At 38.4% G+C, this 27924-nt stretch overlaps 2 protein-coding genes across 7 annotated transcripts in view; one reads left to right on the forward strand and one right to left on the reverse strand.

The window, feature by feature from the left end:
* Positions 1–1698, forward strand: part of LYN (LYN proto-oncogene, Src family tyrosine kinase) — an 86423-nt gene extending 84725 nt beyond the window's left edge. For all 6 annotated transcript variants that reach the window (XM_063326882.1, XM_063326885.1, XM_063326883.1 and 3 more), the window contains exon 13: positions 36–1698. In XM_063326882.1, the coding sequence (XP_063182952.1) occupies positions 36–238 (203 nt within the window). In that variant the 3' untranslated portion in view covers positions 239–1698. The remainder of the gene's footprint in view (positions 1–35) is intronic.
* A 2029-nt stretch (positions 1699–3727) lies between these two features.
* Positions 3728–27212, reverse strand: LOC134510871 (uncharacterized). The gene is made up of 13 exons (XM_063324086.1): positions 27081–27212; positions 25840–25914; positions 23008–23127; positions 21965–22103; positions 21683–21867; positions 21442–21582; positions 11189–11359; positions 10509–10648; positions 9163–9328; positions 7400–7517; positions 7248–7315; positions 5249–5368; positions 3728–4003 (listed from the first exon to the last, which is right to left on the reverse strand). Exons 1-13 carry the CDS (start codon positions 27210–27212, stop codon positions 3728–3730), a joined length of 1851 nt encoding a protein of 616 aa, XP_063180156.1.
* Positions 27213–27924: the final 712 nt, after the last annotated feature.

Below are 27924 nucleotides of genomic sequence, written 5' to 3' on the forward strand. Positions count from 1 at the left end.
AATAATTTCATCAAAACTTTCTTTTTCTATTGAAGGTATGAGCAATTCAGATGTGATGGTTGCTCTTCAGCGTGGGTACCGAATGCCACGCATGGAAACTTGTCCAGCCGAGCTTTACGATATCATGAAAACATGCTGGAAAGACAAAGCAGAAGAGAGGCCAACATTTGATTATCTACAGAGTGTGCTTGATGATTTCTACACAGCAACAGAAGGGCAGTATCAACAACAGCCATAGAACAAAGAACGATTTTTTCTATTGACATGCATCATTGGCACAGACTATTATTTGGACAGACTGCTCAAACCAATTCCTTCACGAGTTTGGATGTCTTAACCGAGTGTGGAAGCTGAAATGCTAAAGGAAAGAGTAATTCTGCAAAGAAATAATAATGTTTTTATTTGGTTAAAACAGTTCCTCTAAAGATTGAAGTTCTCCTTACGTGTTCCGTTTTGCATCTGCAGAAACATCCCAAACCAAACAGGCTTTTTGGGGTGGGGAGGAAAAAAGGAAGGAAAGGGATCATGCACTGGTACAGCCTGACAAAGCCTTCTTAGGACCTAAGTCACGGAATACATTACAAGGAGACCTTTACAAAAGGGGCGAGAAGATGCGTGAACAGCTGTTTCCAAAAGAAAAAGTCATGAAGGAGAACTTAAAGATTTAAGACATGGTGGTGTTCTTAAATCATCTTTTTTCAAATACAGCACATTGTGAAAATTATTTTTATATCCTTGTTATTTCACAGTAGCAGCTGGAGTACTGTCACCTCTTGTAAGGCTTTCTAAATGGTGCCATGGTTTCCTTTAAGGAAGGGTTATGTATGTAATTCTTTACACTGAAGACGATTCTGTTCTACCGCTGTATTACTCATATTGAATTTAAAATCATTTTCCAAGCATCACACAGCCATCACAGATGCCAGAGTGCAATATGAGCACACACAATGACAGAAGCGGCAGCACACCTAGCTCTATTCAACCTTCAGTTTCCCACAAGGCCAAAGTCATCATCTGAAGACCACGGGAAAGCACAGGATGTTGAAGGAAGTTAATACTTTCATTGCCGTCCCTGAGACTGTTACCAGTGAAAATATTTTAATCTTAATTTTTAATCCTCTGTGATTATTCAAGAATACTCCTTAAATTTTTGCTGCTTTAATCAACTAACCTCAAATCTGTTTTAAAGCTAAAACTAGCTCTAGCACTATCAAAAACAATTTGTGGAAATACGCAATAAGATATCAAGTTACATTGCAGTGACACTATAGGTTTGTTGCTCAGTATATAAATCTAATTCATAAAAGTGAATGCAGTTTGCTCAGATCTACATATTGAATTGTTCTATCAAATTACTTAACAAAACAGCTGGGCTAGTGCATTTGCAATGTAACTACAGCATAGATTACTTTTTTTTTTTTCCAAGGTGACACTGGTTCTTACAACTGAAAACCAGTAAATCTTTGCCACCCCTCAGACCAGTTATTTAGGCAAATGGTACTTTGCAGAAGCTTAAAACCCTTTTGATAAAGCTTCAGTGTGCCTGCAGTTGAAGTTCAGCAGCATAAATATTAATTGCTTGTCTTCTCGATTGGCTTCCTTCAGTCAAACTGTGCAGTTTAAGCAGACTATCAGTTAAATATGTAAATAGTTTCTATTGTAATGTGATTTTTAATTTTAATAAACACTTAATCTGAAGCAAGTCGTATGGTAGTAATTTGAGATAAAACAAATGGCTGATGTTCTATGCAGAACGATAGCTTCAAGTGGAACAGGGGAACATCTGTTCATCACCAGTAACAAGATTATTTTGCAATGGTAAATATTAATGGTTCTGCTTTCCCTACATCCATTCAGCTTTAGGAAGCTGAAAAGGACCAAACTAGCCCTTTCTGCATCCTTGTTAGCATTTCTTTGTGGTCTGGAGGGCAGGAGGAAAGGAAGTCAGCCCTCAGCTGTCCTTTAAAACAGCTTCTCAGAAGTCTTTAGTGTAATAGCAACACAGTCCATTGCCACTCTTTGGAAAACATTACAGTTAAGAATGGTCAGTACTTCACTACAGGCTTCATTTTATTTTAAGTTAAAAAAAAATAGCTTAAGATAACATAAACTTGTCTTTCAAACCATTTTCTGTAGCCAATCACAGAGCTCTGGGAAGTAGGAGGGAACATGGAAAGAGCAGTTGCTCACAGAATAAAAGGTTATAGTTAGTTACATAAAATTGCTAACATACACGCTCAGACACGTGACAGACTGTCAAGGTGTAGCGCTAGATCATTTGAAATGGTATTATAGAAAGTTTCCAGCATTAGCCTGTTGAGATTATTTTTTTTAACTTCTGTTTAAGCATTGCTGTTCTTAGAGCAATTTGTATGTAACAGCTTTCTTATTCAAGGAATCAACACTCAGTGTATTGTATCACTACACCCCAAAGTGTTCTTAATAGCTGGAATAATTTGTGTGGGAGTAGAATAAAATTTTAGAAGTTCTGCACTGCAGGGATTATAGGCCTGTAGAACTACTGCAGTCAGATAACCTATATTTAACAGAAACAACGTGAGACCAGCACTGGCTCAGGTGCTACATCTCCAGCCTGGTTAAAGACATGTCAGATTGATTATTTATCACTGCATTTGCACGCACCAAGCCAAAACTCAAGAGACCTGGCAAGAACATTCACACCAGAGAAGGTCTGCTCTTGGTGGCGCACAGGAATGCTGCACCACCTAGTGTCTCCACAGGGAGGGTGAGGTTCTTGCTCTGAACTGGGTCCCCTTCCACTACCAGAAACAGCATTACAGGGACTGAACAATCCAATTTACTTACGGATTCTGCCTTGTTCTAAAGCAATCCTCCAGCACTTACAGGCATGGTACTTCCACAGTAGTTAGAATAAACTCTCACCCTCATTGACTGAAATGGCTCTAAGAAAGCTATTTCAAATTTTATCATGCTCCAGTCTTCCTTCATTGAGTTACTAGATTCAACTCGAGACCGTCATGTGTCAATCACTATGATCATTTGGCCTCTAGGTTTATGATCTTTCCTTATCTTGATTTCACTGATTTTCTCACCTTTATAAAATGAGCAGTCAGAGCTTAATTTAGCAATGGAAAATTTTATTATAAATAGATTTTTTAAAGTTTAATGCACAATCTTAGTGGAAATTCAAATGATATCAAAACAAGTTCCTTTACAAAGCCAAGTTAGCTGAAAAATAGCAAGGAGGCAGATAAGACCTCATTTTATTGCCTCTTTTGTGAGACCTTATGTTTAGCAATTTGCTCAGTTTGGTACCAATATAGCACTTTCCAGATCAAAGCCAGAATATTAACTGAAGAACCAAGCTATTTTAACTACTTGAGATTAATCCTAAAAGCCATCTGATTTCCAGGAACCAGCAACGAAAATACTTAATTTAAAAAGGTAACAAGAGCAGCAAATGACGAGCATGCCATCCCGCATGAATCACACATTTATCAGTATAGAAGACCATGATAGCAGTTACTCAAGAATTAAAAGTGTTTTTATCACATCACATCCCTATACCAACAGTAAAAGCACAGGTTTAGTTCTATATTCAACCCTGATTCAATTAAGAGTTCTGTATTAATCATTTTTGTTAGTTAACATGACAGTCAAGATGGCATCTAGACTGAGAAAAAGATACCAACAGTTTGAGATTGGTAAAGAACTCCAGTAATTGCATACTTTCATTCATCAAATATTATTCTTTTGCTTTATGAGCAAACAGTACTTGTTTTCTTGAAGAGGATGAAGCATCTTCATACTTCCCCCAGCCTTTACCAAGAGGTGTACTAGCAGTAGCTGCTACTGTGGATTTCAGGTTAGACAACAAACCTCTCTTAGGTTTTGGCTGTTTTGCCTCCTCTATAGAGAAATGCTTTTTCTTTTCGTCAAGTTCTTTTTGCAGGGAAGAGACTGTTTCTTCAAGCTCAAGAACACGTTTAGCCCAGTTCTGAAGACTATTCATTTCTTGTTCCTATGAGGATAAGGAATGTGAACACTCCAAAGCCTTTTTCATGTAGTTCATTTTCTGTTTCAGTTTATTTTACTATACCAGTAAACACCCCTGTTATTACTATGCCAAATGGCTATTTAGTACCCATTTCTTCTGAATTACTGCTATGTAATTTAGAGAACAGCAAGCTATGGGGCTATCAGATCTAGTTAGAGACCAAGTCTGACAGAAGAAGTTGATGCTAAAACACTTAGCCATACTTTGCAAAGAATTGCTGGTGTTCTAGGAACCAAATAAGGAAGGCTTCCCTGTCTTAAGCTGCGATTACTGAAAGCAAAACTGGTCAAATCTAAACTCTTACCATAGTCTGAAGTCTGCTAACCAGGACTGAAAAAATGCTTTGAGTGGGCAGAATACAGTGTCATAAAGATGCTCTCTAATCCCTGTGGTTAACAAAAAGTCACCTTCCTATGTCTCAGAACCAATTAAGAAACAAAATTCAAGATTAATAATTTTCATTCTCAGCCTTAGACTAAAAAGCATGCAGAAGGTAATTAAATTACCCAAAGAAAACATCACTAAGCAGTCTTATATCTGCCTTGCTTCATTTGCAGGTCACAAATGAGACATAGATGCAAAGTGTCAAGTGTTCAAAATTCCCTTTTTTTTTTTATGTAGGATCCTAGTTGATGCCTGAGGTCAGATGCTATCATCTTTATGAAGTCCCTGCTTTTGAAGGAAGATTTCCTTCTGTTTCAGTATTAAGTAGTTTACCTGCCTGTATCTCTTATCCAGCATGGCCACCTCTGCAGGACTGTCAGCATAGCTTTAAAGCCATAGATCCTTAGGTCTTGTTGCAGTAACATTTGTGTACTGACTGCTTGCCCTCCGCAAAACACTTCATGACTAGTGTTCTGAGTAGTGTTTTCTTTGCTTGACAGTAATTTGTGGCATCTTTAGATTAGCAAGAATTGTCAGCACAAAGTTACTCTATTGACCAAGTCTATCATTTAAATTGAAAAATGAGTCTTGTCTTACAAGACACAAAGTGAAGGAGTGAAACACAGGGGCTCTGAGCTCATAATTCAGGAAGTTAGGGACAGAAAAAAAGAATGCAAAAAAACCAACTTAAGTAAAAACATTATGCTAACTTCAAAATAAATTAATAAGACTGAATGGTGTTTTTACATGTACAATGACACAGAAACTTCCAATACAACTATAGATACAAGCCATATTAAATTTGCTTTTAAATTGTTGACAAACCTTGAGCACAATTGTATGCTTCAGTTGACTGTTCTCTTCTGCCATTTTTCTGTAGCCTTCATTAGCTTCTAGCAGGGTCTCATTTAATTTCTGTATTTTAAACTTCAGAGATTTTATAAGCTGAAAATAAAACCCATAGACACTGGAGCTCCAGACAGCATATTTTACATGAATTTTGTTTATGAACAGAACTCACAGAGAAACTATAAGCATTTCTGATTAATATTGAACAGTGCAAACTCCCCAGATCAAAGCAATGAAGATAAACCCTGCTTCTCTCAACCCCTTGTGTCCCAACCCATCATTTCTGGTCATAAGATACAGCTGGAGTAGTAATGTACCATTGTGCTGAAGCTAATAGATTTACACAGACCAGTCAGTCAAAGAACTGCAGCACAGACTAAGCGGAACGGTCTGCTCCTTTAAAGTTAAGTGTAGTTAAAAGAATGCTGTCATCTCATTAACAGTATTTATATACTGAACTGGAGCACAGTTACAACAGAAAACCTCACCTTTCTGATGGGAATATTGATGGATCGAGTCCTAACAGGGAAAAGAAACTCTGAACCAGCAAAATTAGTGTTGTAGAAGTAACCTAATGATATGAGGTTGGAGGGAAAATATCTAGTTTGCCAAAAAACCCCTTTGCCCATATGTAATGGCTGAATGGGAGGAAAACCAAGAAGTATTGAATTACTCATCACACACGTACAGATATGCGAGGCAAAGCCACAGAAAGGCACTGATGGAACCAACTGAGTTAAACTTCGCTCACTTCAGTTATTGCCAGGCAGCAGTCCCATCATTCTAACACTTTCTAGCCACACAAAACAATCAATACTGTATCCCCATATCAAGTATAAACCCCAAAATTTCTAGCATCAAAAAATCAAAATTTACATAGGAAATGAAAAATTATGTAGACCTCTCAACAACAGGAGTGGAAAACAAACGCCAGGGGCCATAACATGAGACTTTAGACTTGGTAACAAAACAGTTATTTTTGGACTACATTTTCTCAATAGAAAGGATTTAAGTTCACTTTCCATTTACATGGTGTATTAGAACCATCTGGAAGTATTTCTCCAACCCCTACTCCTATTTGTTATTAGCGAAAGGAGCAAGGCTTGTCTCTTTCCTCCTCCCCATCCTCTTAAAACGTGAGAGACAAACAGCAGCCTTACAAGAAGTTAATTCAAGGTATAGGCTAACGTGCATACCTAAAAACAATTAGTATTTGTTTTCCATAACAGAGCATGAAACTCGTAATTTCCACCTCTACACGCTATTCAGAGCACAGGGATCTTGCTGGTTTGAAGAACAGAGACATTACCCTTTACTTAAGTTTAAAGGGGATAGTGGAGTTCAGTCCTTACAGAAAGGAGTGGTTTAAGGCACTATTTTGGCTCTAGATCGAAACTGTTACCAGATTCTGTAACTGTTCCCCTCTGCATGAGCAGGCAGCATTTCAGGAAGGAAAGCACTGAGGCCGTGACAGCAATGTTTACAGCAAATTCCAATACAAGGCTTTATACTTCCCTTCTCCCAACTCACGTCATGTTCACCATGTGACTTGTTATAGTAGTAGATGCCTTTACAAACTAGAATCATTGAATCTTCATGGTTGGAAAGGACCTTTGAGATCATTGAGTCCAACCATACACACACATAAAAAAACCCCTGCAATCTCTGCCACTAGAACATGCCCTGAAGTGCCAAATCTAGAGGTTTCTCAAATACCTCTAGGGATGGTGACTCAACCACCTCCCTGGGCAGGCTGTTCCAGTGCCTGACCACTCTTTCAGTAAAGAATAAAGCCAGAACACAACTAATCTCTAGCAAAAGTCATCCACAATTGGGCAAGGGCTTTTTTGTAAACTTGATGCCAATTTGCAGGAATCTTCATGCTTTTGTCTACAGTGCCAATCTTTAAGCTTTGAACCATAACAGAGTTTAGGACCGTTATCTCCAGATTTGTTAAATATTAAGCAAGAGCTACCTCTTCTTTCTCCTTGCATTGTTTCTGCAGTCCTTCATTGGCTCTCTTCATCGTCTTGTTCATAAGATCTACAGGCAAAAGAAAGGTTTGCTTGGGATTATACACATTACCAAAGGTAAAATGAACTTTGAATATCCAGATTAGATTCCTACCTAGTTCCATGTTATTGTCAGTAGTCAGTATATCTGAATTTGGACTTCCCAGAGCCAACAGCCTCCTTGACTGTTCATCAAGTTGCCTTTCCAATTGCAGTATTTTACTCTCCCTATCCTGAAAAAAAGAAGGGCACATGGTATAATTTGTCTAAATTTCTGCTTAACCTGATGCACTACTGCACGTCCTTCAATTATACTACATATAGATATGCAGTTTTAAAATAATTCCAGATGGAAGTTGTGATGGTTATGGTTGAGAAACCACAGTAAGGAGCAACACTCAGATCATGAGACCTTGTAGGAAGAAGTTCCTTTACACAGGAGTCAACTCTTCCAATCTTCCGAATTTCCAAACTGTATTAAAAGTAACCATAGGGCAGAAAGGAAACTTTAGTGCATCTGTTAAACACTGTTGCCAGTTAGCCTGATAAATAAGGAAGAATATATTTCATAGACCTAAATTTTAATCTCAATCTCTTTTTCAGTACCTGTCAGACTGCTAGGATGGTGTTTCAGAGTGAGAAAGCAAACGCATGTCACCATTAAGAAAAGTTATTAATCTAATTCTGGTTCTCTCAAGCTGCTCGCTTCAATTTCATGTTGTGCTTTCATTTGTCAATTAAGAATTTTACACCTTAGGTATTTCATCAGTTTCTTACCTGACTTGCTACCAAGACTATCTTGTTCTTTGAATTTTCCCTTATGCAGCTTTGTGGCCAGTGTAAGAGGCAGCTATAAATACAGAGAGCACTATTAAAACTTTTCCTCTATGCCAACATAGTCTACAGCTAGGGGTTAAGCGAACATAAAACCAGTGTCTAAGGGGAGAAAAGAGACAAGCGCAAAGGAGCTGTAAAAACAGAGGCCGTGACACGATACGGTGTTGCTTGTCAGCACCTGAATGGAGAGCTCTAAAAGCAGAAATGTTTACATATCACAATTTACAACAGAAACCCCACTTCCCTCATGTCTTGATAGGAACCTGCCTACCAGTGGAGTGAGATGTCTTATCAGTTCCTGGACAGGACAGTGTGGTGAGAAAGCACCTCTGGTGTACACCACAGTTGTTTTACTCTTCCACTAAAGACCTTCTGAAAATACAGACTCACAGGTCTCATTTGTTGCCTGGATACACTTAGCTATCTAAGTAGAAGCTACAAGTAAAGACAGAGTTGCACATGGCTAACATGGCTCAGTTTCAAAAGGAATAGCAACTTACTGATGCCAACTCTGAGCAGTTGTAGGTATAAGTACATTCAAGAGATTAAGTTATCTCCTATATAAAGTTTGATTTCTCATCACAGTTTCTTATCCCACAGTCCTCCCTCTAGACCTTCAGAGCACAGATCCATTATAATTAAAATAGCTACCCTGTACTGAATTCCCCACCAGCCCTTTCAGACTAAATTTTTACTAGACACTCTACAATCCCAAGGATCTCCACAAAGCCAGACTGCTGTCTACAACATTCCTCTAGGTGTTCCAATCATTGCACTACAGAGATAAAGATGACTTGGATTTAACTGAACTGTCCCCTCAAAGATCAGAAAGTTCAGGTATACAATACAGGTAGTGTTAGACAGAAGACATCTCTATTCTTAAGGTTAGCACTGGAAAACCAGAAAAGCTAGGCTGAATTCCTAGTTATTTTGACTGTTCAGTGTTACATTTAAGATTCCTGAATGGTTCTGTTAAGGAAAAGCAAAATTTACAGTTAAAAGACTAGCACACATTTTTTTTTAACAGCAGTCAAGTCATACCTCAACTTTCTGTTGTTCAGCTAGAAATTCTTCTATGGGAACATAATGGTCTTCAATCTGTTCCATTGCACACACATATGCATGTTTCTTGAGGGCCTCTTTATACATGTCAAATTTGCTCTCCAGTTTTTCTTCGTAACTGTCTTTCATATCTTCCAAGCGGTTGCTGAGGAGAACACGTTAGTGTTTAGTATATTATCATTCCAGCTGTTACAATTTGACTACATGTGTTCAAGTGGCAGTATCAAAATTATTCATCTAATCATAAATTGTGAAGTTGAGAGACCAAGAATTACTTTTCTCCCTTTTCTCCTTTTTATTCTCAATGATCCTACAGACTTGCAACACGGCATAACTTCTATTTGGCATATACCAAGAAAGGTGCTTCAGAAGAACGCATACTTAAGATTTGCAAACAAAAGCTTTATTAAAAAAAATCCACCAACATGTAGTGACAGATATTACTACAGCAAATTAGACCTGATATTTGAAGCATGTTTCTGAGGGGTGTCTTTCATATTGTTGGGTTTTTTTTTTTCCATTAAAGATATATGCCAAATTTGCCTTATTATTTCAATACATTACACATTACTCTTGTCACAATTTAAAAAAAAATGACCCAGCAGCGACACAGAACATCACCTCAAAAGATAAAAAGTATCAATCACTGCTGTTTCATGTGTTTGGTCAAAGGTACCCAAACAATTTTAAACATCAGTGCAGGTGTTAAACTATAGCATGTTCAGCCGGCAACTTAACTTGGAGTTAGTCTCTGCTAGCAATTCAAACATCAGGAAACTAATTTCAAGAAGAGAAGAATTAAGAGGAAGTAAATTCAGCTTCAGCTTGAAAAAAAATCCCCAAGTTAGTAACATCGGTGCAGGCATACATAGTCATTTATAAGACAGTGAACTGACAAAGGTTCAGAAGTCATCCAGAAGCAAGAATCCAGAGGGAGAGCTCAGAGATACAACTCAAACTATCTTAAGCACATGCATGCATGTTAACATGAGCAAGTTCAAGTTTTGGAACAATCACAAGCCTCAGTGGGGCACCTGTAAGTGTCTTCTACCTTTGCTAAATACTAATAACGAGTCAGGACAACCTCCAGTATTTATAAATTAAATAGAGAGAAGTTCAACAAGAAAGCAGCATTACTTTTTCATTGTACACAGGAAGAAGCTGATCTGTACAAGTTTATTTTAATGTTTTTTTTCTTCCCTTTTCATCAGAAACTGTCCAGCCCTCACTTCTTTAAATAATATGAATACACGTCTTGCATATATGTGTGTATATATGTATGCATTTATATGTGTGGAATCCTTTCAGTCTCGAAGAGGACTTGCCTCCAGGCTTCCTCTGTTTCCAACAGCTGTCGGAACATTGCTTCTGCCATCTCTTTACGTATCTTCGCCTCCAGGAGCAGTTTACTTTGCCTTTCTGCAACAAGTTTCTCCTTTAAGTTCTCAGCAGTTTTCAAGAGATCCTAAATTTAACATATTTCGGTTCAGAAAACAAGCTAGAAACACACATTGATAATGCATGTCAAATGACATACGGATACAGGCAGCCATCCACAGGGGGTATTTCTACAAGCCTATATTTTCAGGGAGGGCTGCACCAAGGGTTAAGCACTTTCAAACATGAATTTCTACAGCAAAGACAGCCTTTCTTCATCTTGATGGTTTCTGCTATCAAAAATTGTACTAATGTTTTAGCATTTAAATATTAATTTGTACAACTGTCTGGCATAAAGCCTACTTGATTTTTACAGCTTATTGCTATTAGATTGTATAGCATTGTTTTTAAAATGCTGCATCTTGACTTGTTCCTGCCAGTCTCAAAAGCACACACAAATGACTAAATAATATTGTTTTAAACACACATACTGCTTCCTTACTCTACTTGTTGAGCAATTGGTTGAACTCCAAATTTAGCACTTGACCTACCCAGAAAGCCACAGGCAGACTTCCACAACTACACTTGTTCCCTCAGAACTAGACCACTTGAGTAGATGTGTATCTACCTCATGACTCAGAATGGTGATGTCCACTTCCTCTTCCATGGAGGTTTCAGTACTGTCAGAAAAGTCATCTACAGATGTGTTAGCATCAAAGCACACGATAGGTTTGCCATCACCTCCAACTAGCTTGGGTGGAAAATAACCAAAACTTTTGGGTAGGATTGTCTGGATTACCTGGAAAATCCAGAGTTAAACACACTGATTTATCAATGCTGTCAATATTGCAGGTATCAGAATATTAGGAAGAAGTGGCATGAATGCATTGTTGTATTTACAGTATATTTAATGATTACAAGAACATTAACAAAATTTTACTTGTCTTAATAGACAAAAACATCTATCAATACAAATATAAGACTTCAGTACTCTAACAAAGTTAAAATGGGAAAAATTATCTACTAACAAACTTAGTATACTTGTCTAGAAAGGTGCTTTCTGTCCCCCTCAAATATAGGGTTTTGGTGTAATTTCCTGGAAAGTTAATGAAAAGCAGAAAATCCCTAAAACATTTGCTCCTTCCTGAAATACTGTGACCAGGATTCAGCAATTCATGCTATTTAAAGTTTTTAAGTATGTATGTCATAGGACAACATATCATAGAAGCCTATCTCCTCAGTGCACACTCTTATCTTCTGATGAAAGTTGCATCTGAACAGAATTAGAAGAGTCTTTCTCTAAGATCATATTAGACATGCCATTACAGACTTGGAACACGTCAGAACTAATCCATGGTTCCAGACTAGAAATGAACTTCATTTCTGCCATGAAACACAGTACCATCAGCCCCAAGTCCTCAATGTAAAGGGAGTCTGACAAGCAGAGCTAGCAGGAAACATGAAAGCAGGTAGATTTAGCAGAGGGATTTTGCTTTCAAAGGAGAGGAATACACTCCTGTCAAGCATTAACATACAAAAAAAGTCTTCCCTTTTTGTCTGTTATTAATTACTTGCACTTAGCCAAATAGGACTAATGCAGGCACAAGAGATCTCATTCAGACTACAAAGTAAGAGGCTGCTACTTTGTCTATCACCATTAGCTGTCCAAGAAGTTTTAAACAATTGTCATTTTGTGCAACAGATGCTTAACTGCACAGAGGTTAAACAATTCCTCAAAATCTTGAATCGAAATCTTGCATTTGCTCAGATGGTATAACCAGTCATATCTGGAAGTGCCCTGACTACTTTGGGTTTTTTTGGTTTGTTTTTTTTTTTTTTTACCATGCAGAATGTCCATAGCGTAAAACTGAACAAGCCACAGACAAATGCAGCTGTCCTAACTTCTTACCACAGAAGACAGATTTGAGGATGGGCAAGACTACTGTAAGCCTTTTAGAGGAAGCCACATGCAGAAGAATTAATATGATGCATCAAAAGTCCTAGTCACACTCAAGTCAATACAACCCAATCATTTCACAAGTCAATAGTAAAAAAGAATGCAGAATAGCAGAGAAAGTAGATGCACTCTTACCTGTTTGGCTATAGCTGAAAATTTCATTACATGTAGTGTTTCATCATATGTGGAAGCATGCTGATTAATGTTTACAATCATACAAGCTTTGCCTTTTCCACAAAAGAATGGCTGAAACAGACGAGTCAATTTGCTCTCTCTGAATGGAATGTAGCTTGGCTTCATCCTTATTGAGAAAAAAATAATAAAATTGTGAAATAAAAAAATTGTAAGATTGTGTGATACTGTAACTCAGCTTAATTATGTTTCTGTCTTTCAGGAAACAGATGCAGTAGGATGCTCATATTTAAGCCTAAACTATTTCACATTAAAGAGTAAGGTCTTTCCTGGATCTCATACACTCTCCAAGAAACTGAAGTAATTAAAGTAAAAGTAGTATAGTGTCTGCTTCACAGTTCCCTAGGGTTACAAAGCAGATACTGGAACAAGCCAAAAGCTAAAGTACAGGACATCTGTCCTGTCCTGTCTGATGACTCTACCTTGGAGGTAGTAGTATAACTTGGAGGTGGAAGGGAAGAGGACAAAACAGGAGCTTTGTACACATAGAGTATTGCTCACACACACAATAAAAATGCTTGGTAGTTTCAGGCAAATTGTCCCTTTTTATTCTGCACAAACGACAGTTTTAGAGAAAGAATGTTCATTTCGAGTATTCCAGTGACATCTGTAATAAAGAAGGCTTACAAGATTTTGTTGGTTTCCATTTTCCTCTGACCACACAAGTCCCTTGCAGAAACATAAAGGGATACTTAGGTTTTCAACCCAAAACTCAGCATGTTTTTTACAAGTTGTCACTTACTTTGGATTTTGATTTTGCTTCAGTGCTGCAATGCATTTTCCAAGGATATGAAGAGAATTATTAATATTTCCTGCTTCTTTTAGTCTGTCTCCAAAGGCTTGTGTTTTATTACACCTCTCCGATCCAGCCAAGTCACAGAAAGACAACCTGCAGGAAAGAATTATCCAGAGCACACATATAAACTTGTTTCTAAACAGTATGAAAATAGAACTGCATGTCTTTTTATTTCTTTACGTGTCCAAAGTGTAAACGAGTGACTCATTTCAGCCTACCTAGATCACAGAATAAGTTCTACTTTAATATCGATGTTTTGTCCCAAAGGCACTACACAAGGTATTTAGGATACCAGCACTAACCTCTCTATCTTCCCATTGTATATAAAGATACTTGAGTAAGATTGCTGCTCCTAAGATAGTCTATTCAGCACATTCAAAGAAGTCTGCTTGTAGCATTCATTTAAGCTTTGCAGGTATTCTTACATAAAGAATTCAGCTTAGGAACCCAAATTTTGTTGCAATCCTAAAGTAAGTACTTCCAGACAAGGTACAAGGAATTTCTGAAACAGTTTTGCATAAGTGGGGCTTTGCTACAGAAGCAGTTTGACTGTCACCTTCACCAGTTCCAGCACAGAGGATTGCAGGATAGTAGTACGCTTAATACACTGCAGTCTGCCCCTTTTGAATGCAGAACCATTTGTTCACTATGGCAAATAAGAGGCCAGAAGTCCTTCACAGATCACCTTAGAGCTCTTTCTTTGGCTACAGCAATTATGTACTACTAAACTCAGGTCACCGAGTTGCCCCTCGTAGTACAATAGGTCACAATCAGAGACAACTATCCTCAATAATCAAGGAATTTAATCACTTTGACTTTTTATTAAGAAAACCCTTGAAGTACAGGAAGCTCTAGAAGTTATATAATTTATGTAACCCAACTATTACTCACTTATACATACATTTATTTACATAAAATAACACCTCTGTAAGATTATAGCCTTTCACACAGCTGAAATAAGTACATATTAACACTATACATATTAAAAAGGCACATATTTCAACTGTGTGAAAGGCTATGATCTTATGATCTTCATCCTTTTCAGTACAAGACAAAGAGCTTTTTTTCTTCCTTAAGCAACATACAAACTCTCTCATTCATCTAACAGCTGCTGCAAGCTTTGCTCAGGGAATACACCAAGACAGGGAACAGTAAGGAATACAGATGCAGTCATTTCCTCAAGTTATCTCTCCTTAGAGTATTTATCACCATAACATCTGATATTAAAAGGTGTTATCTCAATGAGGTATAGTTATTACCATCTCTGCTTAGCAGAGACAAGAGACAAATCAGTAGGAGCTAGGACTGAATTAAAACACTGTTACAGGACTGTCCTAATTTTTCCATATCAAACTAAACAGGCAATTAATCAGGGGAAAAAAAAAAAACAAACTAAAAAAGCTATCTAAATGGCTTGAAGACAAAAGATTAAGCCACTTCCTCTAAATCACAAAAGAACAGAGAGGTGTAAGGACTTAGCACTGCTTTCACTGGGTACACCTACATTAGCATTTTAGATCACAAGAAGAGTTTTTAAGCATATCACCTGATGATCCTCTCTTACTGTAGATTGTACTATGGAGCAGTCCCAGAGCATGTCACCTGCATTGTTTTTTGATGACAGACTAAAACTTCTATTCCAGAAGCACATCAAACATAGTACCACAAACGTTCAACCCATAAACTCTAGTCTGGTCCCAAAGCAGAAAGATACACTTGGCATAGCTTGCACCTTGGGTCTTCAGCACTAACTACAGCACTCCAACTTTAGACACTGGCTTCTATCAGCCAGCCATTTGAATTCTGCTTACCAGAATATACAGTGTGGTATTACCTAGTACTATTCTGGCCCCACCTCCCCTTTATTTAAGACAATATACATATATTTCCCTCAATTTACATACGACTGACAGAGTTGTAACAGGTTCCTTCAGTGAAACCTTAACAGAATAAAAGATATAAGGAAACGCTTCGATGCCTGTCCCGATCAGGTTTCCAGTCAGTTTTATGCAGCCAGTGAAGTTTTGATTTCCTCCTCAGTTCTCAGAGGATTTGTTTATTAAAAGAAAGTTCACCAGTTTAGCATGCTTACACTTTATCAACTTTTCTAAAATATTTACATTATGGTAATGAGATGAAGCATTCACTTACTCTGAAACTCCAAGAACACACGGCTGATGCTCATCAGTTAGCCTTAGCAGCCTTATCGAAAATATACTGTGACTGGAATAGAAAGAAGTCCTTTTTAATAACCACAGCTATGAAAATTAAGCAGTCACTGAAACAAATTAAAATTTGTATGCTACAGAAAGTGCAGTGCTGAAGAAAGAACAAGAATTCATTCACTAATTTACATTAGTTACCTTTGCATTCAGCAACAAAAAGCAGCAATAAAAGTTGCATGTTGTGACTTTCCATTTATTTCAATACAGGAGAAGGAAAAATATCACATGAAGCCTACAAGCTGTTTTGGAGAATGAACAAGCCAGTTCACTTAAGTCTACTGATCAAAAGATGAGTACTCATAGTATACAAACTTTGGACAGTATTTGAACTCTGTAAATCTGAGGAATTAACTTCTTAGAGGCGATGGAGGAGGAGAGTAAGTTAAGGTTTGACGGTCCTGTAATATTGCCTACCTCAACATACACAGTTATTTGTTTAGTTTTCAAATTACTCTGTTTTCTAGAAAGGCTGAATTTGTAACACTTAAAAATCCAGTTACTGTAGCATCAAGCTACAAAGGCAGTGGACATAAGCTGTCTGAAACAAAACAGAAAATCCCAGAACCAGGAGTGCCCTGTCCCCAGTTTATCCAGTAAATGAGGAAGCGTAAGTTAAGAATGAAGTTTCTAAAGAGAAAAACAAATCAAAAACACAATTTAGAAACAAGCTAAGTGGAAGTTAGCATGTTCTCTGGAGCAAAAAGACAACATTCTAGGCATAAAACTCCACCAGAAAAACACAGTTCTTTTCTGCACTTCTTTAGGTTTGAGTGAAATTCAGGTGGAATCATAGTGTGAAATTTAATAGCATCTGTCTTTAGCGCCAACACAGAACAGTGTAACTCTTGCTTTTTAGAGGAAAAAGCAGGCTTAGCAACACTATGATTATACTAGCTAAATATACAACATGGCCCTTCCACACTTAAAGGACAAGTTACTGATAGCATTAAAATCGAGTAAGAAGGCATTTTCAACAGAAAGTATACCACCTTCTCTTTATTTCCTCCCAACAGATTCTCCCTGTTCTGTCTCCCAGACATGGGGGCTTAATTCTTAAGATACCAAGTAAGCTCAGGTAGAACACAGCAATCTAAAAGCATCTAGATAATCAAGCAGCACTGAAAGGTACTGCACAACTTGCTCCTTCCTACATCCCCTACTGACAGACTCCAGGTTTCCAAGAATTATACTGCTAGTGATGAAGAACTGTCCAGCTTTTCCTTCAACATCCTCACACAGCCATTCCCACTCAGCACCATTAGCATTTGTCAAGTGCCCTGTTGGCACTCAAAAATTAATGGGATTTGAGCTTTTTAGTTGTCCAAAGCCATGAATAGCAACCCAAGTCCAGCTACTATTAAAGTCATAGACCCTCTCCTAGCTTTCTTCCAGAAAGAATTTTATAATAAAACCAGAATAATCAAGGAAAGTCTTAAGCCATTATTAAAAGAGTGGCTCATTTCAAACATATTCTAAAGTCTTCTTCTCCCTTCCCCTCCCCCCTCCCCTTAAAAGGAAAGAGACAGCGTATGCTTATAATTAGAGGAACAAACCTCCTACTTGATTGCTCATTCATTCTAGTACAAGCAAAGCTTCGGTTCTTGTTTCCTATTTTTAGTATTTTGCAGGCTTCTTCAGTGCTCTGAATGTTAATCCACTTTAAGTCTGTGAAAAGAAACTTTTACATACACATCTGATCATCAAAGAAATTCTGTGAAACTGCCAAGGTCATAAAACAGTATTATTACCTTTAATATAGGAATTTCCTCCTTGATCCTCACAAATTCTTAAGACTCTGCGCTTCTGAGTTTTTGATGTAGATAATACATTTAATAGGTCATACACATATTCATTATAAATTTCACAAAAAGAAATCCACACAGACGCTTGTGTTCTTTGGTGTATATTAGTCCTATATACATCAAGCGGAACAAAGTTGCTCTCTGCTAACCCAAAACAGAGAGAGTTCAATGACCAAACAACTCATTGATAAATTTTAATTGCAGTATATAGAACCTACTAAAAGGAGAAGGCTTGTAGATATCTGTGTTGTACAATGAGATAGACAGTACTCTGAGTTTACCCAAGAACATTCAAACCTCTCAGCAGTCACATGTAACCAGAACATGCCCAAGTTCTAAGGTATTGCCCCGTCTACCGCAAGTTTCCAGCCGCTTCTGTGTTAACTTTGCAGAACTAACCCTCCCTCTTCCCACAAAAGGAGAAAAGCTGTCAAAATATGTTTACATTGTTACTCTGTCTCCCAAGGTGAACCATTAAAATTTGGTTACAAACTATGTACCTTTACTTTGTAGTACAGATACTTTTTAATCCACCAATAATTACCCACTTATGTTCCAAAATTTCTGTTATTTTTTTCCCCCACAGAATTTTTCCACTTTATTTTACCTAGTGAATCAGAAGGAACACTTTTTGAAGTACAGTTGGAAGCAGCCGACTCCACATCACACATATTTGTAATAGTATTTGAGATGCTTTCTGTCTCCTTGAGAAAATAAGAGACCGTTACATCCACATGATCAGACTATGAGAATAGCGGAAGTAAAAAAAATGGCAGTAATTCCACTATTTAAGATTTAAATATTACAGTAGTATTAAGTGTTAAGCCTGGCTGCAAATGAAATGTTTTTAACAATACAAAGCTAGAATTAATAAAGGTCTTCCCTCACAAGAATTATTGCTCTCTGCTACTCCCACCAATCTGTTTTAGAGGCCAGCTGCTGCTAACAAAGTAGACTGACTTTACAGTTCTGGGAGAACCAAGATCAGACTGACAATGTCAGATTGCGACAGCTCAAAATGTTTTTATGAACCACTGAATGGTATTTCAGTCAACCAAAAGAACTGGAGAAGTAAGTTTCTTTCAGGGTCAGATGGCAGGGTGATGGGCAGCAGAGACACTAAAGCATCAGAGATTCCTAATTTGCTTGCTTGTTGCTGATCACTTTTGCAAAGCACCAGGTCTGTGAGAGTTTGAGTCAAACTTACTTTAAGACTTCAGGCAGAGCGAAATAATAGCTTCATAAAGGACTTAAAGATCTGATAAACCAACAGTCTGTCTTGGTTTAGTTCAGACTGAATTAAAAGGCCATTAAAAATCCTGTATAGATAACAGCTCAGTTTCTTTAAGTACACACACTTGCTGAATTTCTTTGCATCAACAAAATTATTTATAAACCTGACAAGACTTGTCAAAACATAGGCTTCAAATTACTGCTAGGAAAACTGTTGTAATCAAGTAGCAACACCCATTATTCAGAGACTCCAACACCTCCACATACTACCTCCCTCTCCATATTTTATACATTAGAACATTCACTCTGATTTCCCAAAACACAATCCTGATGAAGGGTTATCCTAGAGCAGAAGAGGGAACCAGATTCAAAGAAGTAAACCTTAATGCTAACTATTAGAATGCAGGGCTAAGTTTGTCATGGATTGTCTACTGATGTTTATGTTACTCACTTGATATATCCAAACCGTATTTTTTACTAACAGAAAAGTATGAAGCCATACTTTCCAATCTTCCATTTTAAAGACAAATAGCATATGATTTTGTTGTCATTTATTTTATAAATTACTATTTTGCAAAGACTGCCCTGTCTACACATTTATGTTGCTTGAGAAGTTACAAGTATAACCACAAGTATGGCTTCTGTTCATTCTGTTTGTAACATACAAAGAAGAATAAGGGACTGATGTGCATGGCATATCTACGCATGTCAAAAATGTAAAAGAATGTAAAAAACCCAGTACCACTACTTTTGCACATGGTAAGTTTTTGTAAAGGTATTTCAACAAAACTGAGTTAATTAGCTATGTTGCTATGCTGTTCTTCAAATCATAAGACCAAATACAGTAAAGAACATGAAGACGACTGCCTGAAAACAAGTGGGAACAGGAACTGACATTGTTTGCCAGCGACAGAAGCTGACATTTAGTAGGAAATATGAGGACAGGTGGGAATAGGAATGCAAGTAAAGCAGTATTTACTTTTAATCCAGTAAAACCCAGTATTTCATCCAGTGAATAGAACAAATAAAGGGAAGGAAAGAGAGGGTGTGAACCATGCCAAGCAAGAGTTTTTGCAGCAGTACTGTATAGAAAACAAACAGTAGAACATTAAACGCTAGAGTACTGCAGTAACTCAGAGCAGTTTAAACTGACAGAATGAAAGGAACAGCAGGCTCTTTCTGCATGACATGTAAACTGAGCCTGGGAAAAGTGCCTACAGAAATCCGTGTAAACCAAAACCAAGCCCACCAAAACATATCTGCTCTCAGATTACAAGCTTGAGTGAACATCCAAACAGTGAGGCTATTCACAAGCTATCACGAAGCACAGCTCTAGTACTGGCGATAGCTGAGCTATCACTATGGAAGCACCATAACACATAAGCAAGGTTTTGCCATGTATTATTTTCTAGATACGTTTTTGCCTTTCTTTCCTGATGGTGGAGTCTTGCTTGCCCTTCAGTGGAGTGCAGCAGCAGCATCTAGATCACCTACTGCAACATTCAGTAACTAAACTATTAATAAAGTCAGACTGATATAACAGAAAGGAATACTTGTAAAGTATAGAGTTATCTTCAAAACAAGATATTGACCTCCTTTTCTAGACCTTGAGCTCCTGCTTGTTCCCTCTTGCAAGCTTGTAAGTTCCATAAAGTTTTTAAAAATATTTACCTACTATCTACCTGTCTTTTTCCTTTAAGACCCTCACCCCCTATGCATACACACACACAGTGCAAATGACCTTTTTAAGACACTCTCAAAATAAATATGCGATCTTTAGCATCTTTTAGATTTTTCACCCGAGGTCTTTCCTCAAAAGTTAACCAGACTCAGACTAAACAAAGTTCCATTTGCAGAGTTTAAATTAAGCAATAGAATTTAGAGTGGAACTTTATATATGAATATGATTCACAGAAGGATATTCTTTCAGTACTCCAACATTTCAGCTTCAACAACATTGGTATTAAAGACCACGGAAAAAAGAAAACCCAGTTAATCATTGCTTCTATACCTCCCAGAATTCGTTCAGTGCTGCTTTGTATGATAATCCCAAAATGCAGTACACTCACAGTTCAGTTTAAAGGTGTTCTGAACATCAGGAAAAACAGCCAGACATCTTGTGACAATTTGCAACTGGGCTTAGAAGTATAAAACAGTCACACACACACAAGGGTGCCCATTTTCTGGCAAGATCCATTTCTTGCAATGGAAACAGAAAAGACTAGACAATGAGAACAGGAGGCTGCCACCGTAAACACTCCTCTATTCTAACTACAATCTTCAGAGACCAAAGTAAAAGATACATACAATCCTCTAAAGCAGGCTGTAATCCTTTTAGGAAACTCATTTTGTGGCATCTCACTTCACTTGCTGTATCAGAAAAGTTTTTTTATGAAGTTACACGAATCACAGGTTTACCAACTTTATAATCTGCTTCAAGACTGTCTTCCACCAAAAGGGACTCTTCTGCCTTCTTTGATGCCCCTGCTAAGACATTGCCATCAACTCTCCTGAGCTAGTACTGAAATTTGAGCAACTGCCCAGAGATCCAGCCTGGAAACCTGACCCAAAAGAAGAGTCACTTAACAAGAAGCGAGTTTTAGATAGGTCAGCTCTCAGCGACTTTTCAAGGGCTAGTGTCACCACAGTATCAGAATTGCTCCTCTATGGAAATACAGGCTTTGCAATGGTTTTTGGTTTGAACTGTGTGCTGCCTGATGCAGAAAGTTCTTCCAGTTTACCCTGAGCTCCAAAAACAGCCAGTTGCCTTATTATTCCAAGGTTCACCAAGTATCCATACTGTAAATTTAGATAAATCTAAAGAATCAATAGTGAAACAGAGATTTTATTAAAGATAGTCTGTTAGGAAGTTTTTAAGAAGCTTCATTCAGTAACAAGGAAGTATTTGGTCACTGACCTCTTTCAGTGATGCAAGAATAGCAGTTTTTATGGCTTCTTCTTGCTTAACTTGTGCATCTTCTAGTTTCTTAATATCATTGCTCAAATATGGTTTGAAGTTCATCTTCAGGTAATGTCTTCCCCTTATGTGGTTAAAAATCACATCAAGTGAGCGAGGTAAAATACCAAAATCTTTTGAAGTCCCTTAAAAATAACAAAACATAATTGTAGACATTCATACTAACTTCTCATTGGATTTTGACTTGGTTGTTATATATGATTTTTGGCAAACATTTTATACCTTGGATAGTGAATGTCTTGCCTGCATTTGTAACCCCGTAAGTAAACACCAGTCCATTCACTCCATTAATGTATGCTCTTACTATGTCTTTCATTGAGCCTTCAAAAAATTCACTCTGAGTAGTTTCTGGTCCAAAGACCTTGGAGAAGGGGTGGGGGTTGGAAGAAGAGAAAGGAAAGAAAAAAAGAAGAATGATAAGCAGCACAAAGAAGTTTAATATATCAAAATATTAAGCACTGATTAAGAGCGACTAGTTTTTCAGAGGGAGCTTAGTTTTCTGTCTTGACTGAACCCCTTCTAAGTCAATGTTTTCCTTTGGGTTCTCACAGGATGCCTGCTTAATTCTGAGAGGCACTCAGGCTTGCACTTGGTTTTGAATATTTTCCTATTCTTAAAATAAACTACTCAGAATGCCACTGAGAACATACTACTTAGTGGACACTTTCAAGAGCTCTGCTGGTGACTCCCTCCTCACTCTGTACTGGTCATCCATAACAGATGAGAAGATCAGCATTACAACAGTTTAAGTAAGTGACTCAATGCATGGAGCTGTTTATGTTTTGATACTGTAAGAATGGAAGTTCTTGCAGTAGGTAATAGAGTTAAGAAACTTACTTCCAGTATAGAAGGTTTAAGCAGTTAAGCTGCTACTCTTTCAAAATTAAGTCCCTAAACACAGGCTTACATAAGTCCCTTTAAACAGGTGATTTCCCATAACGCTTCCCAGATGAGGGCATCTGCAGGAGCAGCCAAACCACTGTAAGTCTGCGCCTATGAGAAGCTTCTGTAGCATATAAGCAAATAAAAAAGAGCTACCAAGGAAGCTTCACCTAGTCTCACCTAATAGGGACCTCCCTTGTAATACAGCTTTCTTGACAGCCTAACAGTAAATAATAAGCAGTCTGTCATTTTTAAGGCAACTACCACCACATGTATTTCAAAGAAGAGAAATCACATTGCATGATATAGTAGAAAATTCAATTTTACCATTACAGTGGAAAACAACAAACTATAACTAAAAATTAGGAAAAAAGCTTGCCTACCTGAGAAAATGTGAACCTGTGCGCAGAATGACCAATCCCTCTTTCACTGTTTTTCATTGTAGAAGATTCTTTGGGTGCATTAAGAATTACTGTCTGGGGATCTTCAATAGTTACACAACTCTTAAAAAAAAAAAGAAGACAAGGTAAATCAAAACACCACATAAAATTTCGGAAGAAAACTATCTGAAAAAAAAACCCAAACCCAAACACCACCACCAAAACCCCTAGTGTTTTCATCTATTTACCAGAGTTAGAGAGTTGCAAAGTTTACAAACAATCACTCTTGACACATGTAACAGCTACAGAGATATCCACTTCACAAGAAAGACAGAGTGTAGACAAAGTTAAGGCAATTATCTGGAGCTTTTTAAGAGGTAAAAAATTTTTCTAGGATTCCTTTCAGCAACATTGTTTTTTTTCTTAACGCTTTCTAAACCCTGGTATTTTGTGATTGTGGCTTGCACAATCCCAGCTATGACAACAAAGCTATCTACTGATTTTCCACTTCAATTATTTTCAGTGTGAAAAAAACTATGACCACCGTAAGTCAAGTAAAATAAGCTTGAAGCACTATCCTTTGATTAATAGATGGTGTTACTGGTAACGAAGAAAAGGGAATTAGCTTTAACTGCCACTTCTCATTTAAGTAGATGTGAGATGCAGTTACCTAGCCCTCACTAACTAGATAAATGTAGAATGCAGTTTCAGGAAAATTTGTTTTACACCAGACACGCTACCAAAAATACAAACTGAACTACCAGTATAGCTTAACAGTGTCTTGAAGCATCAGCCACAGGGATTGATTGTAAATAAATCTGACATTTGTGTTCAGAGACTGGCCAGAGCCAGTAAGACTAATAATCCATGTGTAATATGTACATAGGAAGTACTGCTCTTTCTAGGAGTCTCAATTAACAAGTGTTTATCAACTGGTATAGAGGCTCTAAGAAGCTGGGTACTGAATTTAGACCAATCACTTGCTCAGTGTGCCAGGCTTTCAACCCATATACTCTTTAACATTCCTCCCACACTGCCAGGAACAGAAATGCAAGTCAGACATACTAAATCCTAGAGAGCTACAGAAGAATACAACATCTGCAGCCCCATAGATGCTCATGAGTGAAGGCCTTCAAGTAGTCAGATCTGCAGAGCTGGAATCCAGCTAGTAACACATCACTCTTGTCTCCCCTCAACTAACCCCGCAGGTAAGCTGGCAGGCGTTGGACCATTTCTGGCTCTGTACGCATTGTTTATATCCAAAGAACACAACTTCCTGTTCTCTCACGGGTGACTCTTGAGAACCACTGGCAGTTGTATGAGAAGTACAGAATTTCATCCAAAGCTCTTATGCTTTACTTGCGAAAATCATTATCTCTATAAGCAACAACAGATCAGTTAAGCTGTTGACTGTCTATGTTTAAAGCATCAGTTTGCAGCTACAGGAAATAGGGCTTGGGTTCCACTTTTTTTTTCTTTTCCTGTTGCATATTTGGAACAAAGATGCTTTCCTGAAAATTATGCATGGCAGGGAGGAAAAAGGACCTAAAAATTAAATTGATCTCTCATTGATTACAGAGATAGTAAGGGGGTTTTTTGTTGCCTGCTTTTTGGGTTTGTGGGTTTTTTTTCATTTTTTTACCAAGCATCTTCCTCACAGATTGAGGTGATAGTTAAGAGAAATCATCGAAGTTGAAGATCTTTCAAGCATTCATAGTCGTTGGAAGCTGAGGAAAAAGCCTTCATATCATGTAAAACAGGTTATACAGCTAACAGTTGGAAGATCAACTATTTCATCATGAACTACATAAAGACAAGAACTTTAAAAAATCTATTACGAACTTCAACACTAACTTTTTTCCTCCTTCCCTGCTTTTAAAAATAAGTAGTTTCACTAATGGTCAGGTAGTCAGAAATTTCCCATTCCAAAGAGAAATAACATAACCAACTTGTAAAACAAATTGATTTTGTAAATCCATTTACCCTTACAGCCAGCTCAGATTGATGAATAATACCAAACTAGAACTATGGCAGTGCATACTACTCAACAAGAACTGCCTAGGGAAAGATGAATGTAAGTTGAGGGGAAAAAAAAATAACCCAAGTGAAAAAAATACAAAAGGTTCCAACTCTGGAAGATTAAATGCAAGGATATGTTTTAAAAAAGCAAATTGCAAGAAGCAAACCAAAACCAATACTGAATTCTTCTTCAAACAGGTCGGGAACAAGAGGTCTATCAGACCGCCTTTGAGACTCCACAAACGCGAGGGCTGAGCGATACACTGCAGAGACCTTGTCCTCCAAGGACAGCTAAATGAATTCTTTGCATCAGTATTCGCAATATATGGGGGCAGGGGTGAGGATGAATATTTCTGTGCTTTTGCATGTGTACATGTGTGTAAAACAGTGAAGCATTCTGAATCTGACAGTATAAACTGTAAAGGTTATAAAAAAGTTTGACAGGATGAGCAGCAAGTCACCAAGACAGGTGGCAGACTATTCAGGCATTCCAAAGAAACTCAAGGGTCAGACACCTGAATTCCTCCTAGAGCTGGTATAATCTCTGCCATGAACCTCCTTTGTTTCTTGAACACTGTAGGGTCCAGAGTAACACCAACTCTTAAATAACATACCCCATGGAATTTTGCAGAGCTACCGGTGTACTACGCAAATCAGTAACTATTGTCATGAAAAAAAAATAAATCACCTTTATCCAGGTATACACTAATTCTATTTGAAGGCAGCACATGGCTTTTATAAAAATAAAGTTCCAGCTTACAAAACTAGTGTCCTTTGGGGGAGAAGAAAAATTTATTTCTTAATTTTATAACTAACCTGAGATTCACGGTTTTCAAGATCTGTTACAGAAAAGGGCCTCACTCTCAAGAAGACTTTCAAAGGTTGATATGCCTATTCATTAAAAAAAAATATACAGCATTACAATGGATACTTTTTAAACAGAACACCCCCAAATCATATCAACATACATCCCTGATGCAATATTCCCTATTTTATCTTACTGCCTCACTTTCTCCTTCCTTGTGAAGTTCAGATCCTAAGGTTTAATTTGCTTCTTTACCTCCTAATGTCCTTAAGTAACCCCTTTTTTGTCCCGTTCCGCCCCCCCCCCCTTACTGTTCTTTTATGACAAAGCCAAGATTTTGATTTTAAAAGAGCACACTATCGGAGGCATAAACTGCACTGCTTCCACCTTCTGGTCTCCCTCTGTATTGAATTTAAGCTGTATTTTTTAACAGCTGCTCTGCAGTACTGCACTTCCATTTTGTACAGAGCATGGTCAGTTAATAGATTGACACATCCTTGCCCTCAAGAGACCGCTTCATTACCACCATCCAAGCACCAGCCCCTCATCTTCCTCACAGCAACAACCATGAAACAGTTCTCAGTTGCTACGGTAGGCTTTTCCAGCCCATACCATTACACAAAGGTCTCCCCATCCAGGTGAAGCAATAGTAGCAGGGAGATTTTTAGAGGGATCCCAGCATTCCTTCCTTTCTCACAGAGCTTCAAAGTCCCTGTTTTGACAACTTGTTCATCCAGCAGATGGATTTACTAGGTTTCCACAGCCCTCCCATGACCAGCACTCCACTAATCATACAAAATCAAGTCACCTGAGGGAAGTCAGTAAGGAGACCTAGCATTCTAAAAAAGCAGAGATGGCTACACTATCTTCAAAAGCATACTGCAGCACAGGATTATAGATTTTTACTTCCAAGCACCTACCAAGCTTTCCATAAGGATCTATACCCTTTTTTAGCTTACTAAAGAAGGCTAGAGTCAGATTACATTCAAAGTGCAATTAGTGAAGTCCTCTACTTCTCAAAAGTAAAGAAGTCCCAAACGTCTCAGAAATTTAGCACAATGCATCATGTAGCGCTGACCATCTGCATTTGCTACTGGCTATGATGTATTTGTAAGCAATGAGAAGTAAGCAGAAGAATCAAATGCATTTTGGGGACACGGGAATACAGCAGTTCTTACCAAAGAAATATCTGCTAGAATTAAAGCTTAAAAAAAAGTATAATCAGAAAACATATTACAAAACCAATTCACACCTCCTGTTCCTCTGTATTAGCCAATACTGTTGACTCCATAGGTGAGGGTTTACCCACTACATTCAGAAAAGAAACTGATTCCAACGTATCAGATACTTCTGCAGAAACATAGCTTTTCCCCTCATCATCCATTGTTGTGTGCAAAGGAACTTGTAAGGAGGAAAGAAAAAAAAAGAAAAATCCATCATTTTCTCACAGAACAGACAAAAGCAAAATAGAGATTGGGGTAGCTTGTATATAAACATGCAGTTCTGAAGAAAATACAGGCTTCTAAAGAAGCTTGGGAGTATGAAAGGACCTGAAATAAACCACTGACAGTTGGGTTATATTAAGAAACGTGCCAGTGAAAGCATGCTAACTGCCTCTTTTGGGCATTACTCTCCACCTGCAAGCACTGGGCCACTGCCTGTAACACCTCCCTCGCCCCCACCACGAAGGGCTCAACACTCCCCAGGCGCCAGGGCCTCGGCCACCAAGCCCAGGCCCGCACTCCCCGCCCTCAGCCCCCTAGGCCAGCGTGCCCTGCCTCGACGAACCGCCGGCCAGGCAAGGCCCCGTTCGCACACAGGGCAGGGACGGCGCAGGGGGAACCGGGCGGGCAAGGCCGCCTCAGCGCAACGGCGGCCGCCAGCCGCGCGCCAAGGGCCGCTACCTTGCCGCGCGCGGGAGCCCGCCAAACATCCCCCCGCCCGCCGCGGGCATTTGGGCGAGGGGAGGCGGGCGCTGATTGGCCGAAGGGGAGGGAGCGGGGGTGGGGTGGCGTATCTCCCGCCGGCCGGCAGGGGGCGCCGTCACACAGCGCAAGGCAGCGGCGCCGCCGCCGGCGGGACCGGGGAGGGGGGGG

Source organism: Chroicocephalus ridibundus, chromosome 2 (assembly GCF_963924245.1).
Source record: "Chroicocephalus ridibundus chromosome 2, bChrRid1.1, whole genome shotgun sequence".
Classification (NCBI taxonomy): Eukaryota; Metazoa; Chordata; class Aves; order Charadriiformes; family Laridae; genus Chroicocephalus; species Chroicocephalus ridibundus.

Bases quoted from the DNA above. Each gene is read 5' to 3' on its own strand.
- LOC134510871 (XM_063324086.1), bottom strand. From the start codon at position 27,212: ATGGATGATGAGGGGAAAAGCTATGTTTCTGCAGAAGTATCTGATACG. The intron at 23,128-25,839 runs GTTAGTTATAAA...TTTTTTTTTAAG, and splicing joins TTGAAAACCGTGAATCTCAG to AGTTGTGTAACTATTGAAGA. The intron at 22,104-23,007 runs GTAGGCAAGCTT...CCCTTCTCCAAG, and splicing joins ACAGGTTCACATTTTCTCAG to GTCTTTGGACCAGAAACTAC.